The sequence below is a fragment of the Drosophila santomea genome, chromosome X, assembly GCF_016746245.2.
Source record: "Drosophila santomea strain STO CAGO 1482 chromosome X, Prin_Dsan_1.1, whole genome shotgun sequence".
NCBI classification, from domain to species: Eukaryota; Metazoa; Arthropoda; class Insecta; order Diptera; family Drosophilidae; genus Drosophila; species Drosophila santomea.
The window spans coordinates 19,481,063-19,497,963 of NC_053021.2; the positions used below are offsets into that span (position 1 = coordinate 19,481,063).

Here is a 16,901-nt window from a genome sequence, read left to right on the forward strand (position 1 = left end):
TGGCATTTTCCAACTTTCCCCGGCTTTTCCGCCTGGCGCCCCAAATGTCAGTTCCTCGACATTTTCGCGTGCTGCCATTTTCATTTGGGGAAAACGTTACAATTCCGCCATTATTGCTGTTGTTGGCTTTGTCAACATTACTACTACTCGCCCACGTCATCAAGAGCTCGGGAAAAACATCTTAGTCACTTTCACTTTTCATTACACTATTCTCTCTTCGCTTTCGCGTTTTCCGTGCCTTTGTCATGCGGCATTTTATCCCCCCATTCCCCCCATTCCGCACTTTGTTTTTTTTTCTCTTAGCCAAAATGGTTTTTAACCCAAATTGCAGCACTTTTCATGCACTGCACTCCAATCCGCTTAGCGACAAATTTACCCACACGAAAGCTGGCCATAATTGAATTAATCCTTGAGCACCGCTTACGAAAGTCGTCGGTCTTAATTGCACATCTAGGCGAAAATCTGCAAAATATTAACTAAACTTGCGCGGACAAGCAAAACAGTGTGCTACATCAAATGGGGGGAAATTTAATGCGGGAAAAGTGAACACAGCGAAAAGAAGGTTGCTTTTCCGAAGTAGTTTAAGTTTGGGTTTGGATTTGGGTATTCGTGAGTCGAGCATTCAATCGCCAGACAAAGCCGCACTTATCGCCCCAAAGGGAATATGCCAAGCAGTAATTGCATAACGGGCTGCGGCAAAACAGGCAACGATTTGGGTTAAAATAAATTGCATGTTTCATTTACCAGCCAGCGCTGCGCTGCTCTGCTGCACATGCAATCGCCAGGAAGTCGGCGAAAGTCTTTCTTCTGCCATCTACACACGCACACACACACACTTCGCAACCACCCACTGCCACCTGGTGGCCCGTGGCTCCGGCAGCGTTAGTTGTTTTGCATAATTAATGCCATCATAGGCAGAGGTAATTGCATCTAACCCGTTGCCCACGTCGTTGCCTGCCTGGTGTCCTGCCTGGTGTCCTGCCGCAATGTGGCCGTAATGACGGTATCAGGCCCCAGGACCGCATTAGACCAGCAACCAGCCAGCAAGAACCACCCACTAGCCACCACCCAGCACTCCACTGCTGCAGCACGTCCACATCAGTGGCAAACTGTGGGCACTGGCAATTGATTTTGATTTTGATTCATTGCGCCACCGGTCGAGGGAACGGGCTTGAATTCATTTTAAATATTTAAAGAGCGCCAAGCGACGCATCGTTTAAGCAGACATTAAGTTAATAAAACTCCAAGGACGCGCCCACCAGCACACCTCGTTCTCGCCCACGCCCACGCCCACGCCCACGTCCACGTCCTCGTCCTGGCAACTTAATTATGCAGCTGTGCCAGGTCTAGGACAAGGATGAGGGATAAAGTCACGCCGTGGATGGCCGGGATGTGGATGCGCGCGAGGATGTGCATGCCAGGATGTATGCGGAGTCAGCTGAAGAATTTATGATATTTTTATGGCCCGAACTTAACATCACCTGAAGGCAGCGACGCGAAAACAAGAGGCCATAGAATATCGAGCATACGCCAACTTGTAGCATAATTACTACACTTCTTTTTATAATCGAGAGTAGTCGCATAAGAGTTCAGATTCCATTGAACTGGAAGTTTAAGAGTTCAGATCTCATTGAACGGGAAGTTTTAGAGTTCAGATATCATTGAACGGGAAGTTTAAGAGTTCAGATCTCATTGAACGGCAAGTTTAAGAGTTCAGATCTCATTGAACGGGAAGTTTAAGAGTTCAGATCTCATTAAACGGCAAGTTCAAGAGTTCAGATCTCATTGAACTGGAAGCTTAAGAGTTCAGATCTCATTGAACGGGAAGTTTAAGAGTTCAGATCTCATTGAACTGGAAGTTTAAGAGTTCAGATCTCATTGAACGGGAAGTTTAAGAGTTCAGATCTCATTGAACGGGAAGTTTAAGAGTTCAGATCTCATTGAACTGGAAGTTTAAGAGTTCAGATCTCATTGAACTGGAAGTTTAAGAGTTCAGATTCCATTGAACTGGAAGTTTAAGAGTTCAGATCTCATTGAACGGGAAGTTTTAGAGTTCAGATATCATTGAACGGGAAGTTTAAGAGTTCAGATCTCATTGAACGGCAAGTTTAAGAGTTCAGATCTCATTGAACGGGAAGTTTAAGAGTTCAGATCTCATTGAACGGCAAGTTTAAGAGTTCAGATCTCATTGAACGGGAAGTTTAAGAGTTCAGATCTCATTAAACGGCAAGTTTAAGAGTTCAGATCTCATTGAACGGGAAGTTTAAGAGTTCAGATCTCATTGAACGGCAAGTTTAAGAGTTCAGATCTCATTGAACTGGAAGTTTAAGAGTTCAGATCTCATTGAACTGGAAGTTTAAGAGTTCAGATCTCATTGAACGGCAAGTTTAAGAGTTCAGATCTCATTGAACTGGAAGTTTAAGAGTTCAGATCTCATTGAACGGCAAGTTTAAGAGTTCAGATCTCATTGAACGGGAAGCTTAAGAGTTCAGATCTCATTGAACGGGAAGTTTTTGTTCCATTTCTGTTGCCTTTGTGTCCAGAAGTCCAGAAGATCCTGGGACATTGGTACTGCTGCCGTGATCCTGCTGACATCCAAAGCACAAAGGGCGCTGTAAATCAAAGGAGTGCCAAACGCATTCGCAGTCGCAGTTGCAATCGCTTCACAGGCTGTCATAGTCTGCCTAAGCTCATCCAATGCATCAAATTTCTGGGCACCAACCCAAAAAAAGTGCCAAACATGACATGGACATGGGAAAGGTACTCGGGATAAGGATGGACAAGTATACCAATGGAAGTGGAAAACATGACACATGGATTGTAGTCAAATTGCCGTGGAACGTCTATAAAATTGGTTTAGTTTGCCAAAGTAATTACCCTTGCACCCTATTAATTGCAACATTTTAAGTAGTGAAAAACTTAGATACCTTCCAATTTAATGTTTATTAAAATCAACCATTGTGCGACATATTGAAAAGCAACAGAGTTAGAAAAGGGAAAGGATAGAACACTCTTATTGAGTTGAAAACATTTTTGAAATATTTCCCAGCAACGACCTGAATATTATGGATATATGTATAATATTTTCGCAGATGGAGCTACCAAATAAATCCTTCCAAGAGCTCCTCCCAAGTTCTTGTGATGGCGCAAAGGCAAACGCATTATGCCATGGCGAGTCCATGTTTTATTGTCGCCAAAATCCGCCGAGAGGAGACTCAACTCTCGAACCCACTGCTTGCCGCCACTGGGAGGCAATGAAAATGTTTGCCCATCTAGCCGTGTGCGTGTCATGTGAAGCCTTAAAGAAAATGTTGCTCTGGCCCACTCATCCTTGGATGATTTTGGATGGCATGGCTTCATCCTCCGGATGCGACTCTGGCTGTCGTTGCTGCTGCTGTTATGCCATGTTAGCTGTTGTGTAGATTTTGGTTGTGAAGGAGCACCCCACCCTCCGTTCTGCTGCTGCCCCCGAACTTCTTGCCTCCTTGCCACCTTGCCACCTTGCTGCCTTTTGGCCAGCTCCCCGCTTTTGTGTGTGTGTGTGTGTGTGGTATTCCAGAAAACGAAAGCATATTTTCCATGCGAGTGCACAAAGCGATGCGAGACGCACAGCAGCAGCAGCAGCAGCAGAAGCAGCAGAAGCAGCAGAAGCAGCAGCAGCAGAAGCAGCAAGTGGCACGGCAGCAGGACCAACAGGATCCGGCTCACATATCTCGCTGCTCGCTTCGGTTATCCCCACTTGTACGTGAGATTGCTACACAGAGCGAAATAATAGAAACCCACCCCTACCATTTAATACATACAAGGCTCTGCAATTTTAGCTTTACAATATACATAATCATTCACCATGTAAGCCCTTTTTTCTCTGTGTGCACTTCTACGCTTCTCTGACTTTTTTTTCTCGTTTCGCTTGTGCCTCCTGCTGCTGCTACTACTGTTGTTGTTAATCCTTTTCAAAATTTTTAGTTTGATTGTTGGGAAAATATTTTAGGCCCAGGGCACAAACACACACCCGCACACACACACGAATACAAACACACACATCCCGCACACACCGCACGCATTAGCATAACTTGTGGGTGGAGTTTTGTGTGGCCATGGAATGCGAAAATGGGGCGGTTGAGATCCCAAAAAGGGATATGTGAATGCTTAAAGCTTAAAGCGATTTAAGAGGCCACTTTTTGGGGCAAGCAACCCAAGGTTGCACACGTGATTCAATCGCTAGAAACAATTAAATGTTATTAACGAATCAAACGTAATTTATAATGCTTTCCATTTCAATTGAAGTGCCGTGTTTCAGCCACTATTGAGAGCTCCTAAAAAAAAAGAAGCCAAATAAATCGGATTAAAAACCCCCATTCAATTGATTTTTTCACTCTCTCGCCGGACTTTCGGTTATTTGCATATAACCTATGTGAGAAAAATGCTAAAGTTAAACATATTACTGACGTTTTTTTTTTATTTCTACCCAAGTTGCACATGCTGTTCAGTGCCGAAAAAGCCAGCAGTGCGGGTCATTTGCATGCCACATGACAAAAAGCTCGTAACAAATGCAAATTGAATCCAACTTAAACGGCCGGCCATCGCAGGCGGGCATTTTAAATTTTAAATTTTAAATTTGAATTTGAAATGTTCAATTCAACAAAGCGACGGCAATCGCGCAATGACATTGATTGGCTGCTGCACGAGTGTTACGCATTTTGCATTTCGAATTGCGAATTTCCCTTCTGGGTGAGGCGGTGGACAATTAAATATTTGCCCGTCTTATGGCGGCCATTTTTTGTTGTTGTTGTTGTTGTTGTTGTTGTTGTTGTTGTTGTTGTTGTTGTTGTTGTTGTTGTTGTTGTTGTTGTTGTTGTTTTCCCCAACCCAACACCCAACACCCAACACCCCACACCCAACTTGCAACCATTCCAGTGGCCATTACCCCCGTGAAACGTGACCCGGACGGATCGAGGAGCAACTGCGACGACGACGACGACGGCGACAGAACTCGTTACTGTCATGCCCTGTTGCCACTTGGACATGACAAAGGTTGACAGGGTGCCTGCATTTATTAAAACAACTGCCACGCAGGACGTGAACCATGGTGGACATTGTCTACTTGTCTGTTTAAGTGGCCTATTCCATGCTTTTTATTGCCAGCGCTTATAGATATTCGTTTAATGTTACTCCTGTTTACTTGCAGTTTATTGGCAACAATAATGGTCAGCACAACATTGACAACACTGGCTGCTGGACAAACAACTAGTAGCAGTAATCACCATCACCACCACCATCACAGCCACCAGCAGCAGCAGCAGCAGCAACAGCAGCAGGAACAGTCGCAGCAGCAGCAGCAGCCGCATCAGCAGTTGCCCTACCAGCAACGCGGCTACTACGCACTGAACGGCAGCTTGGAGCTAGACTGCGACACCAGCAACACGAACAGCAACGGCAACAGCAACAGCAACAGCAGCAGCAGCAACAACATTGGCTACCAGCAACACCAGCAGCAGCAGCAACAGCAGCCGCCGTTGATCCTGTCGCAGGCTCTGCTGTCGCCATCGCCGCCGCTCAACGATCAGATCAGCTTGCTATTCCCCAAGTGCCGACCCAAACAGCAGCAGCAGCAGCAGCAACAGCAGCAGCAGCAGCAACAGCAGCAGCAACTTCAGCCAGCACAACAGCAGCAGCAGCAACATGTCCTCCCCACGCATGACGTGAATCGCAGCTGCAACAGCAACAGCAACAGCAACAGCAACCGGAGCAGCAGCCCCACGTCAGCGGGAGTGGTTGGGGAGCCGTTGGCCAACGTCAGTGTTAGTCCGCCGCCACCGCCCAAGGCCACGCCCACCAGCACGCCCAGCTATTACAAGAGCGTGAACATTATAACGCAATCACCGCCGCCACACTCAACATCCTCGCACTCCTCCGAATCGCTGTCCTCGGTGACGCCTCGCATTTCCACGAATCCCTTTCTGTGTGCACCACTCACGCCGCCCACACCACCGCACCACCAGCATCAACAGCAGCAGCAGCAGCAGCAGCACCACCACCACCAACACCAGCAGCAACAGCAGCAGCAGGAGCAACAGGAGCAGGACACCACGGGCGAGTCAGTTGTGGAGGGCAGCAGAAGCAGCAGGTGCGGCGCTGCTGGCGAGGTGCTCGAGTATCCCGCCTCGTTCTACTACCACACGGTGGGCGATAGTAGGCGTGGTCCCGGGCCCGGCTACACGGAGATGCCGCGCAAACGCAACAGTGCGTTGCCCGCCAGCAACAGGCAGCAGCAGCAACAGCAGCAGCAGCAGCAACAGTTGCACAACGGCAACGGCAGCCAGAATCCCTTCATTAAGGAGAACTACTGGGAGGCACCGCCGACACGGGCCAGTCTGCTGCTCCACTCGCCCACGGAGTACTCCGAGGAGCCACAACAGCAGCAGCAACAGCAGCAGCAGCAGCAACAGCAACAGCAGCAGCAACAGCAGCAGCAACAGCAGCAGCAGCAGCATACGCATGCCTCAGCCAGACGAGCTTACCACCAGCAGCGGGAGCAGGTTTACGGAATCAGTCAGCGATCGCAGCAGCAGCACATATTGCGGGTGGGTCGAAGTCCAGTTAATCGCAGCTTTCCACAGCAACAGCAGCAGCAGCAGCAGCAGCAGCAACAGCAGCAGCAGCAACAGCAGCAGCAGCAACAGCAGCAGCAACAGCAACATCAGCAGATTCCAACTGCCAGGAGCAATCCCTGTGCCGACGGCCTGACTCCGCTGGCCAGCCACTATCTGTATGGCAGCAAGTCATCGTTGGATCAGCATCCCGGCGATTGGGAGCCGCGGGAGCAGCGCAAGATGAGGCTGCGCGAGGAGCGGGAAAGGGAGAGGGAAAGGGAGCGAGAGAGGGAACGAGAAAGGGAAAGAGAGCACCTGTTGCTGGAGCAACAGCAGCAGTTGCAACTGCAGGAAGTGCAGGCGGCCAGGGACAACCACCTCAGCCACTTGGCGGGTCAGCAGCAGCAGCAGCAGCTGCAGCAGAGGAAGCGACACGTTTACGGCGAGGAGCGGGAATCCCGAGAGAGGGATCGAGAGCGGGACATGGAGCGGGATCATCGCCTGGTCAATGGAAATGCAGATCCCAACGAGAGCTGGCAGCGTAAGTAGAAACCATATCTGAAATGCATACAAGTTGAAATTAGATTAAATGCTTGAAGAAGAACTGCACAGTTGTGTGAGAAGAATGCATTTTGATACATTTGTGAGCAGGTTTTTTATGTGCAGGCAGACTAGCAAACCTATTTATATGATTGAATGGCATTCTGGGGGCACAGAAACCTTTTATTTATATGGATACACCATTGACAGTGTTGCTTCTTTTCGAGCAGCAGCAACCTATGCGGTTGCACGTGCCTGCAGCAATTTGCGGCTTGAAGGACCAACGGCTCTCCACTCGGTGGAGCGTTTTGGGGCAGAGCCTGCGAAACCAATTTCCGACTGGCTGAATGCCGGGACTGATAGACATGGGCCGGGTAATTGAATTGCAAATCATGCGTAATGAAGTGTACTGCAAATATGTATGAAACGGACCAAAGCACCAGAGTGGCTGAATTCCGGAAAGGGCCATCCCCATGTTGCCCCACTGCCAGGAACATGGGCAAATGGTGAATGGTGAATGGTGAATGGTGAATGGTAAATGGTAAATGGGAATGGAAATGGGAATGGGAACAAAGCGTAGGAAGCGCGCCAAAGTGGAATTTAATTGATTGCAATTAATTGGCATGCCAAGCAGTTGTGTTCAGTCAGCAACCGTCGGAACCTCCGAAAGCTTGATGCCAACCCTTGTCATTGCCACTGCCCCTCATCCGTGCTCTGTTTATCCCCATCTCTCATCATCCAGATCTGCGCGTTACGACCGAAACGTTGGCGGAGGAGGGCGGCAAACACGGCAAGCCGGTGGACAAGCACCAGCAGCTCCAGCAGCACCAGCAGCACCAGATGCACAATACGAACCCAAGTCAGAATCCGGAGGTGAATGTCTACAGGGAGCACAAGCTGGACAAGCTGGACAAGCTGGACGCCTGGAAGCTGGAGCGCAACTACACGCTGGCCGTGGAGTCGCGTCACGGCATCATTGGTACTTTTTGCCTTGCCTTATTACTCCAACTATATTTACTTAACAAAACCTCAAAATTACTAGCAAATTACTTGAATTACTTTAAAATGCTTTTACCGTCTGTCTGTCAGCTTTCAAAGTCTACTAACATAAATGAAAACTGAGGCCACTTGAGCGCTGCAGAAAAAGCGTTTTAAATTTTTGCTGACCCTCTGCCTCAAAAAAATAGTAACAAAAGTGCTAAATTCTGTGCCATCCACTTGTTTAAATAAAGTTCTTTTTTTTTTTGCAACAATCTACCTGCGTAGATATATAAAAAGTTGTGCAAATCCCTGTGGGTGGGCAATATACATATTTTTTACCGGCAGTTTTTTGGTTTTTCCCGGTTTGATTCCGAATAACTGCATCCACTTGAGCCCGTATTTAAATCGCTTTCATCCGCAGAGTACGAGGGCTCGCCCAGACGCATTGGAGTGACCAGCAGCAATGTGCTGGCCACTGGAGCGGCGGCGACGGCATCAGCAGCAGCGGACGAAAGCGAACCACCAGCAGCGGCAGAAGCTGCAGCAACAGCAACAGCAGCAGCAGTAGCAGCAGCAGCAGCAGCAGCAGTAGCAACAGCAGCACCGCAACCACAGCAGCAGGTGCCCATGGCCACCGTACCACCGCTGAGCTCCACGGCCACCTCGCTGCAGAAGACGGCCGCCCGCGCAGCACTGGCTGCTCTGGCCCAGAGCCATCCACACAACTCCCACAACATACTCAGCTCTCTGCTGCCGCACTCGCCCAATCCCATCCAGAGCTATCCAGTGCGTCCGGGATTTCCGCAGGTGGGTTGGGTGCACACGCCTTGTCTGAAATCATATTCATATTTCTTTTATTTATACGTCATTTATTTATTGCAGCGCATCATCTCGCCGCCCAGTCGTGAGCCACGCAGCAGCTCCCCTCCCCTGCAGCAGCAGCAGCAATATCAGCAGCAACAGCTGCAACAGCAACAGCTGCAACATCAGCAGCAGCACTTCGCCAGTCTGATGAGCAGTCACAGTAACAACAACTCCAACACCAACAAACAGCCGCTGAGCAGCGACAACAATGCGGAGGACACCAGCAACGATGTGTCCGAGATTGGCACCATATCCGACCTGACCACTCCGGAGGCAGTGGGTCTGTCCATTGGATTCGCTGCAGGAGAGTTGGCCAGCCGGGCGGGCACTCCACCGCAAACGGCGCAAGCTCCACCGACATCAGTGGCGGGCAGCACTGCCAATGGAACCGCAACCGCAACCGGAAACGGAAGCGGAAATGGAACAGCAAACGGAAATGCAGCAGCAACGGGCAGCGGACTGGTGCCCTTGAGCCTGCACACTAAATCATCGACCTTCGATTATCTGTACGAGTTCTCGGAGACGCGCAAGGTGCTGGAGGAGTTCTTCAAGTGCCCCTCCACCGACGAGCAGCCCATCATGGAGAATGGCAGCGATGTGGACAGCATTGTGAGTAGGAGAGAGATTGCTTGTTTCCACTTTAATTAGTTGCTAATTGTTGCTAACGCTGAAATATATATCCAATATTGTTTTCAAGGATATCCAGTACGAGTTCCACAGCAACTTTGAGCGCGACGAGGAGGATTTGGCCGAGGAGGAGGAAGCCGATGACGACGAGGAGGTCGACGACGATGCCGACGAGGAGAACGACGAGGCCGAGGATGAGGACGAGCCATTGGACCAGGATCGTGACCAGAACTACCGCCCACAGGCGTTACCGCCCACATCCGGCCACATCGCCTCCGAGCGCCTTGTGTTCGCTGGCTATGGACAGCAGTCGCAATCGCAGGCGCAGCTCACCGCTCAGCCGATGAGCGGATCGAGACGACACTATAGCGGCAGTCCGCTGATACGGGACTTTGACTTCTTCCTGGACTCCACCAGTCGCAGCAGCGGCGAGCGGGATGCCGATCAGGATGGGCTCAATCACAACCAGCTGCTGAGCACGAGCAGCGGACATGGCGGGCACGGAAGCGTGGGAGGCGTGGGAGTGGGAGTGGGAGTGGGCAGTGGAATAGGCGTGGGTCCGGGTGGTGGCCACAACTACCGCTATTCGCCGGAGACCACCGACTACGATTCCAACTGCGGCGATATGGACAGTAAGTGGTTTGAGTACCCCCGTTCGAGTAACCGAAGGCTAAGCAAATCCCAATCCTCAATGTTCCAGGTCTCTCGGGTGAGATGAATGGCGGGGTGTCGACCTCCTGCTCGAACTACGCTAAATTCTATGCCTCGGCCATGCCGGTCCTGGAGGATGGCCTCTCCTCCGGTCACACCAGTGACACCGAGAACAACAACAACAACCAGAAGAACCTGCAGCAGTCGACGCTCAACCAGGGCGGCCAGTGCCCCAACAGCTTGAGCGGCAGCACCAGCATCGGTGGCAGTGGCGGCATCTCCATGCTGATGGACATGAAGCGCATCTCGACGAACCACAGCCTCAATAGCATGAACAACCAGACCATCACCATCACCAGCAACACCAACACCACCAACACAACCAGCACAACGGATAGCAATGGCGGTGTCGGCGTGGTGGGTCACCATCTGGTGGCCACACTCGTCCACAGTCCCAACAATGGGCAGGCGAAGTCGCAGGGTAAGCCGCAGCTGCAATCACAGCCGCCAAAGACATTGTCACTAGATCAGAGTCCCAGCAACCACAGCAAAGTGTTCAAGAACATTGATCCGGAGTTGGATTCGCTCTACTCCATTGGTAACTATCACTATCATCTCCTATTTACGTAATACATTACACTTACTTATAGGAGTTTTCCACCGTCCAGACACGGTGCAGATGACGCCACCTCCGCCCGCTCCGGCGCCACATCGCAAGCCCAACATCAATGGCTGCTCCAGTGGCGTTGTGAACACCAATGGCAGCAGCGACGTGGATCTGCTGCAGCCGAGCACCAAGCACACTCCATTGGCGGCGGCCATTAGTTCCACGCTGCAGCGCAGTTCGCCCACCTCGACGATAACCGGAAATGGTATCGCGACCGGAAACGGAAACGGAAGTGGAAAGACCAGAAGCGCCAGCAGCAATTGCAGCAGCAGCGCCAACGGCGGCATGCCACCGCCCATTCCGGAGAGAACCAACCTCGTTGCCGCAGTCCAAAGATCTCCATCACCTGGCCGCAACTCACCCGTATGGCTATCGCGACACTTGGACGGTGGCGCTGGCAAGGATCTGCTGGAATCCGGCTCCGATAATCACTCAAAGAATCACAGCGCCGACGAGGAAGACGTGGACACCGATCTGGAGACGGACCGCCTGCTGGGCCACCAGAGGCTGGACGACCAGGGCTACTACGATGAGAACAAGAGCTGGGATCGCAAGCCGCGCTCGCTGCTCTCGAAGATCTCGCCCAAGCAGCAGATACCGAGCACCAAGACGCGCAACGGCTACAATGCCCTGCTGAGCTCCACGCCGGAACTGCCGCCCCCGATTCCGCCAAAGGGTCAGTCCGGATTGGGATTGGGTCTCACGCTGGGCGCCGGCAATGGTGGCAAGCTGCTCGACTTGGTTGGCGGCATGGTGCAGCGCAGCTTATCGCGCAGCTCGTCGGAGCACAGTGAGAAATCGCCCAGTATAATGCCCATTTCTGGCGGGGATCTGTGTGCCGGCGGCGTGGATGTGGTTGCCTCTGCTGTGGCGGCCACCGCGGCAACGGTGGTGGCCAGCACGCCGGCGTTGGGTAGTCCCGGTAATGGCGGCGGATCGGAGCGATCCGCTCAAGGCATGACCAATCCGGGTGGAGCAGTCAAGCTGGGCGAGCAGGAGATGGGCGCCATTAACGGTGGCAGCGCCATGCCATTGGGAGCTGGATCGGGAACTGGAGCTGGATCGGGAGCGGGAGCGGGATCTGGAACTGGAACGGGTGCCAATGCAGCTGTGGTGGCCAACAGCAACGCCAGCAACAACAACAACAACGTCAGCAGCGGCGGTGGCAACAACAGCAACAACAGCAGCGGCAGCGGCGCCGGCAGCAACAGCAACAGCGGCGAGAAAAAAGTGAAAAAGAGTAAGAGCAAAGAAGGTAAATGTGTTGGGTTTATCCTTCGTTTGATTGTTCCTATATATATTGTTCCCATATATGTATAACCAAATAACCGTATATTCGTATATCCATATGCATATATATAATATATATATATATATATATATATATAGTGGCCTGCCATGTTGTCGGTGTGCATTTGATGTTGTCGTTGTCGTTGTCGTTGTCGCAATTGTCGCAAACAACGAAACGCCTAATTTCGAAAGCGTAGAGCAGAGCAAATTCAAAATCAGAAACATTCAATCGGTGGCTGCGATGTAAATGCGAAATTGTATTGTATAATGTGTAATTTCGATAATCCTATATTATCTGCAATCAATCCAATTTTTGATCAAGACAATCCGTATTAATCGTATATATATATTTTTTACCTATCATTTCTCTGTATTCTTTCGCATATTTATTTGCGTATTTTTGCATGCGTCGTTCGTTCGTTCAACCAAATCAATAAACCAAACTCTACTCTTCATTTTACTGTGTCTGTGTGTGTGTACCATACTTTGTAAGATAAAGTTCCATTTTGTAATAGCATCTAAGATACAACACTAACAATATCACACGAAACAAGGAATGTGGCTACATACATATATAGAAACATAGAATTTTAGTCTTTTAGGGAATATAACGAAAGTATTAATAGATTTATTGCGAAAGTCCTGCATATTGTGGTTGCTTTTCAAAATAGTGATAATAATATTTAACAATGTATTTTATATTAGTATTAAACGAAAGCAATAAGTATATCGTAACAGATATGGAATAAGATCAGATAAGATCAGTTTTTATAATAGACTGCTAGCCCACACATGCACGTACACCACACCAATCAACTAACACGCGACATGTACTCTATGATCACCGACTCCTTGCCAACCGAGTTGCTAATCAAGTCCTTCATCTTCTCACCAACTGCAGGCGGTGCAGTGCTCATCGAGGGCGTTCTCTTCAGGGCCAAGTACTTGGGCTCCACGCAGCTGGTCTGCGAAGGTCAGCCCACGAAGTCGACGCGCATGATGCAGGCGGAGGAGGCCGTCTCCAGGATAAAGGTAAAGTGTCCTTCGACACCCTTCCCATTTCCCAGCTATTTGTTGTAATGCTCGCCCGACTCGATCGATTGCTTCGATCAGCTGTAGCTTCTTTTGCGCCTCGATCGGTTCTGTGTTTGTAGTGGGTAGAAATCCTGTAATCCTGTAATCCTGTAAAAGAAAATCCAGATCAGAGGCTGCCACAGATCTTGCAAAATAGTCCTTTATCCTTTAATCGTTTACAACGCATTTGTTTAACCCTTATGAATTAAAGAAGTAAAGAATGTCATTGAAATAGAAGAACAACGACAATTCCGATTGTTATACTTAAGTTAAATAATTTGAATTTGTGGTGTTCTTGTCAAGTCTCAAGACTAAAGTACATACATATATTCAAGTAAATATTAGATTGTGGCAATCACCTGAATTGCTACCCCAGCTGCCCCCTGCACCAATTAAGCAAAATTATCAATTATCAGCTATTTTTGATCCCAATGATCTCCGATTTTTGATTTGCCCGAACACCACCACCTCTCCCGCCACCCACTAGCCCACTAAGCTGATTGAAGGACCGAACTTGGGAACAACAAAAAAAAAAATACTATAGAAAAAAAAGAAACTCATTAACTGTTTACTGTTATATTTTCATGCATCACCTCCTCCACATCAAATGCTCCGCATCCGCGATGACCAACCACGCTAACGAAACCACGTATCGCCATATTAAAAAAAAAAAAACAAAAAAAAAAACCGAATCTATATTGAATAAAAATCCAAATCAATTCGCATTTTAGGCGCTGGTAAGTAATGGAAACACTAGAGCGAATACCAAAACACCCAAATACCCACCCAACAAATACCCACCCAAAACACCCAACAACCCAACCCAACCACCTGTCGTTTGCCTGAGTTGCCTTGAATTAAATTGGACCCAACACATTTGGCCCGCTGTAACTCTTGTGTTATCCAAAATCAAAGCTTGTCTCCCGGCGATCCCGCCAATTATCCAGTTCCACAACCGATTAAGCATGATCCATAGTTATTATAAACATTAAAAATCATTTTGCAGGCACCCGACGGCGATGTGCAGCCCAGCACAGAGGTGGATCTGTTTATATCGACGGAGAAGATCATGGTTCTGAACACGGACCTCAAGGAGATCATGATGGATCACGCCCTGCGCACCATCTCCTACATTGCGGACATCGGGGATCTGGTGGTGCTGATGGCCCGTCGTCGCTTTGTTCCCCAGGACATCGATGATGCACCCAAGCCGAATCGCACGCCCAAGATGATCTGTCACGTGTTCGAGAGCGATGAGGCGCAATTCATTGCCCAGTCGATTGGCCAGGCCTTTCAGGTGGCCTACATGGAGTTCCTCAAGGCGAATGGCATTGAGGATCATCGATTTGTCAAGGAGATGGACTACCAGGAGGTGCTCAACAGCCAGGAGATCTTCGGCGACGAACTCGAGATCTTTGCCAAGAAGGAGCTGCAAAAGGAGGTGGTAGTTCCGAAAGCCAAGGGCGAGATACTGGGCGTGGTGATCGTGGAAAGCGGCTGGGGCTCCATGCTGCCCACCGTGGTAATTGCGAATCTAATGAGCTCCGGCGCTGCTGCCCGATGTGGGCAGCTCAACATCGGCGACCAGTTGATCGCCATCAATGGACTGAGCCTCGTGGGTCTGCCGCTCTCCACCTGCCAGACGTACATCAAGAACACCAAGAACCAGACGGTGGTCAAGTTCACCGTGGTGCCATGTGCCCCAGTCGTCGAGGTGAAGATCAAGCGGCCGGAGACCAAGTACCAGCTGGGCTTCAGCGTCCAAAACGGAGTGGTCAGTTGATATACCTATATATGTATATATACCTATAGATATACCTTAATCGATATCTATCAATATTCTCTTGCAGATCTGCAGTCTGTTGCGTGGTGGCATTGCGGAGAGGGGTGGCGTTCGTGTGGGTCATCGCATCATCGAGATAAACAACCAGAGCGTAGTGGCTGTGCCCCACGAGAAGATCGTTAACTTGCTAGCCACTTCAGTGGGCGAGGTATAAGAACGCATTGCTAATACTACATATAAATACGATATTAATTCATACGTTCATTCATTAATAGATACTAATGAAAACGATGCCCACGTCCATGTTCCGCCTGCTCACTGGCCAGGAAAATCCCATATATATTTAAGCCTGCGGCAGAGTAATAAACGGCGATTATTGTTAACTATAAAAAAAGAAAAAACAAAAACAAAAAGAAAAAGAAAAACACAACCTTACAAGGTTATTACGATATTTAGTATATATACCTATACATATAGAGAAAGAACGTGAAAGAGGGAGTAAATATATGTGTGTATATGCGTGTGTACCTATATATATACATATATGCTAAACATATACTACACACGAGTGTATCGATTTTTTTTGTGAGTAATACTAGACAAAGTTCGATCGGAGACGAGTTAAGAGCAGCTACTACGACAAATAAGAGAAAGCGATAACTAACACACACTAACACACACTAACACACACTAACACACACTAACACACACCAACACACACACACATGGCACGCCTTTTTGCAAAGCTTAGTAATAATAGTTAATATTGTGTGAGAGTTTGGGCCAGCGGCCAGGACATGCATATATACAACATACATAAATATACAGACGAGTATATGAACAGAATGACCTTTTTGCGAAAACGTCCTTAGCTTAGTTGAACGGCGACATTAGTCAGAGAGAGTACAGCAGCTATAGTAACAGAAGCCCCATATATGTATGCTTACCCCCATACTTATTGTAAAAACCAAAAAATGAAATCCAAAAAAAGGCATGGCAACTCAAAAAGGCAAACCAAACCAGATTCGAATTCAGATAGGAGGCGAGGCAGGCAGCTCTTTTGATATAGTATATAAAATCCACACACTATATAACACCATCCCGAATATATTTATATAAACAAATGGAAATGGATAGAGAAATGGAGATGGAAATGAACATGAAAATGAAAATGAAAATGAAACTGAAAATGGATATTGTAACTGCAGCGTTTCGTTTTCTACTCGCACCCATAGCCGAGAATAGTTGATAGTTATTTAAGGGGGGGGTAGGGTTTTAAAGGGAGAAAAAAACAGGTTTTTACAGATTTTTTTTTGGGCGTACGGTAAAAGTAAATTTATTTCTGATTATTGTACATTAAAGAGTAGTATTTGAACTATATTCTGTGAAATATTGGTTGAAAAATATTGAAAATTGACCGAATGGCAGCAATTCTTCGCAGGCGCCTCAGAAAAAATACATTTTGCGGTGCACGTCATACCTCAGCACTGGATAATCTGATATGAAATACCCAAAGTTTTTCCATCAATTTTTATGTCCCTCTAGGTATCCCTGTCGAGTTTTTCCATTTATTATAATTTTTGAACTTTTTACAAAACTTGAAAGTGAAAATACCGATTTTTGGCCAAAGTTCATGACTATTGTTGTTAATAATAAAAAAATTAAAATCAAAAACGAAAAAATCTCGACAGCGTTACCTCATAAATTATGTAAGGAAATACTGTAAAAAATTTGAGAACGATCGGTTGAATAGATTTTGAGATACAGAGTGCACCGACTCAAAAAACATCGATTTGAGAAAAACGTGTTTAAAGTTTTTGTTGCTGACTTC

At 48.2% G+C, this 16,901-nt stretch overlaps 1 protein-coding gene across 11 annotated transcripts in view; it reads left to right on the forward strand.

The window, feature by feature from the left end:
- The window catches only part of LOC120455472, a 78,264-nt gene extending 61,940 nt beyond the window's left edge, over positions 1-16,324 (forward strand). For 4 of the 11 annotated variants that reach the window (XM_039641695.1, XM_039641696.1, XM_039641694.1 and 1 more), the window contains 12 exons: positions 5,189-7,134; positions 7,876-8,112; positions 8,536-8,921; positions 8,997-9,587; positions 9,676-10,237; positions 10,306-10,854; positions 10,907-12,178; positions 13,115-13,245; positions 14,019-14,024; positions 14,294-15,061; positions 15,138-15,278; positions 15,346-16,324. In XM_039641695.1, coding sequence (XP_039497629.1) covers positions 5,205-7,134; positions 7,876-8,112; positions 8,536-8,921; positions 8,997-9,587; positions 9,676-10,237; positions 10,306-10,854; positions 10,907-12,178; positions 13,115-13,245; positions 14,019-14,024; positions 14,294-15,061; positions 15,138-15,278; positions 15,346-15,417 — 6,645 coding nt within the window. In that variant the 5' untranslated portion in view covers positions 5,189-5,204 and the 3' untranslated portion in view covers positions 15,418-16,324. The remainder of the gene's footprint in view (positions 1-5,188; positions 7,135-7,875; positions 8,113-8,535; positions 8,922-8,996; positions 9,588-9,675; positions 10,238-10,305; positions 10,855-10,906; positions 12,179-13,114; positions 13,246-14,018; positions 14,025-14,293; positions 15,062-15,137; positions 15,279-15,345) is intronic. The other 7 variants (XM_039641699.1, XM_039641703.1, XM_039641702.1 and 4 more) reach the window with 7 other exon arrangements.
- The last annotated feature ends 577 nt before the right edge of the window (positions 16,325-16,901 follow it).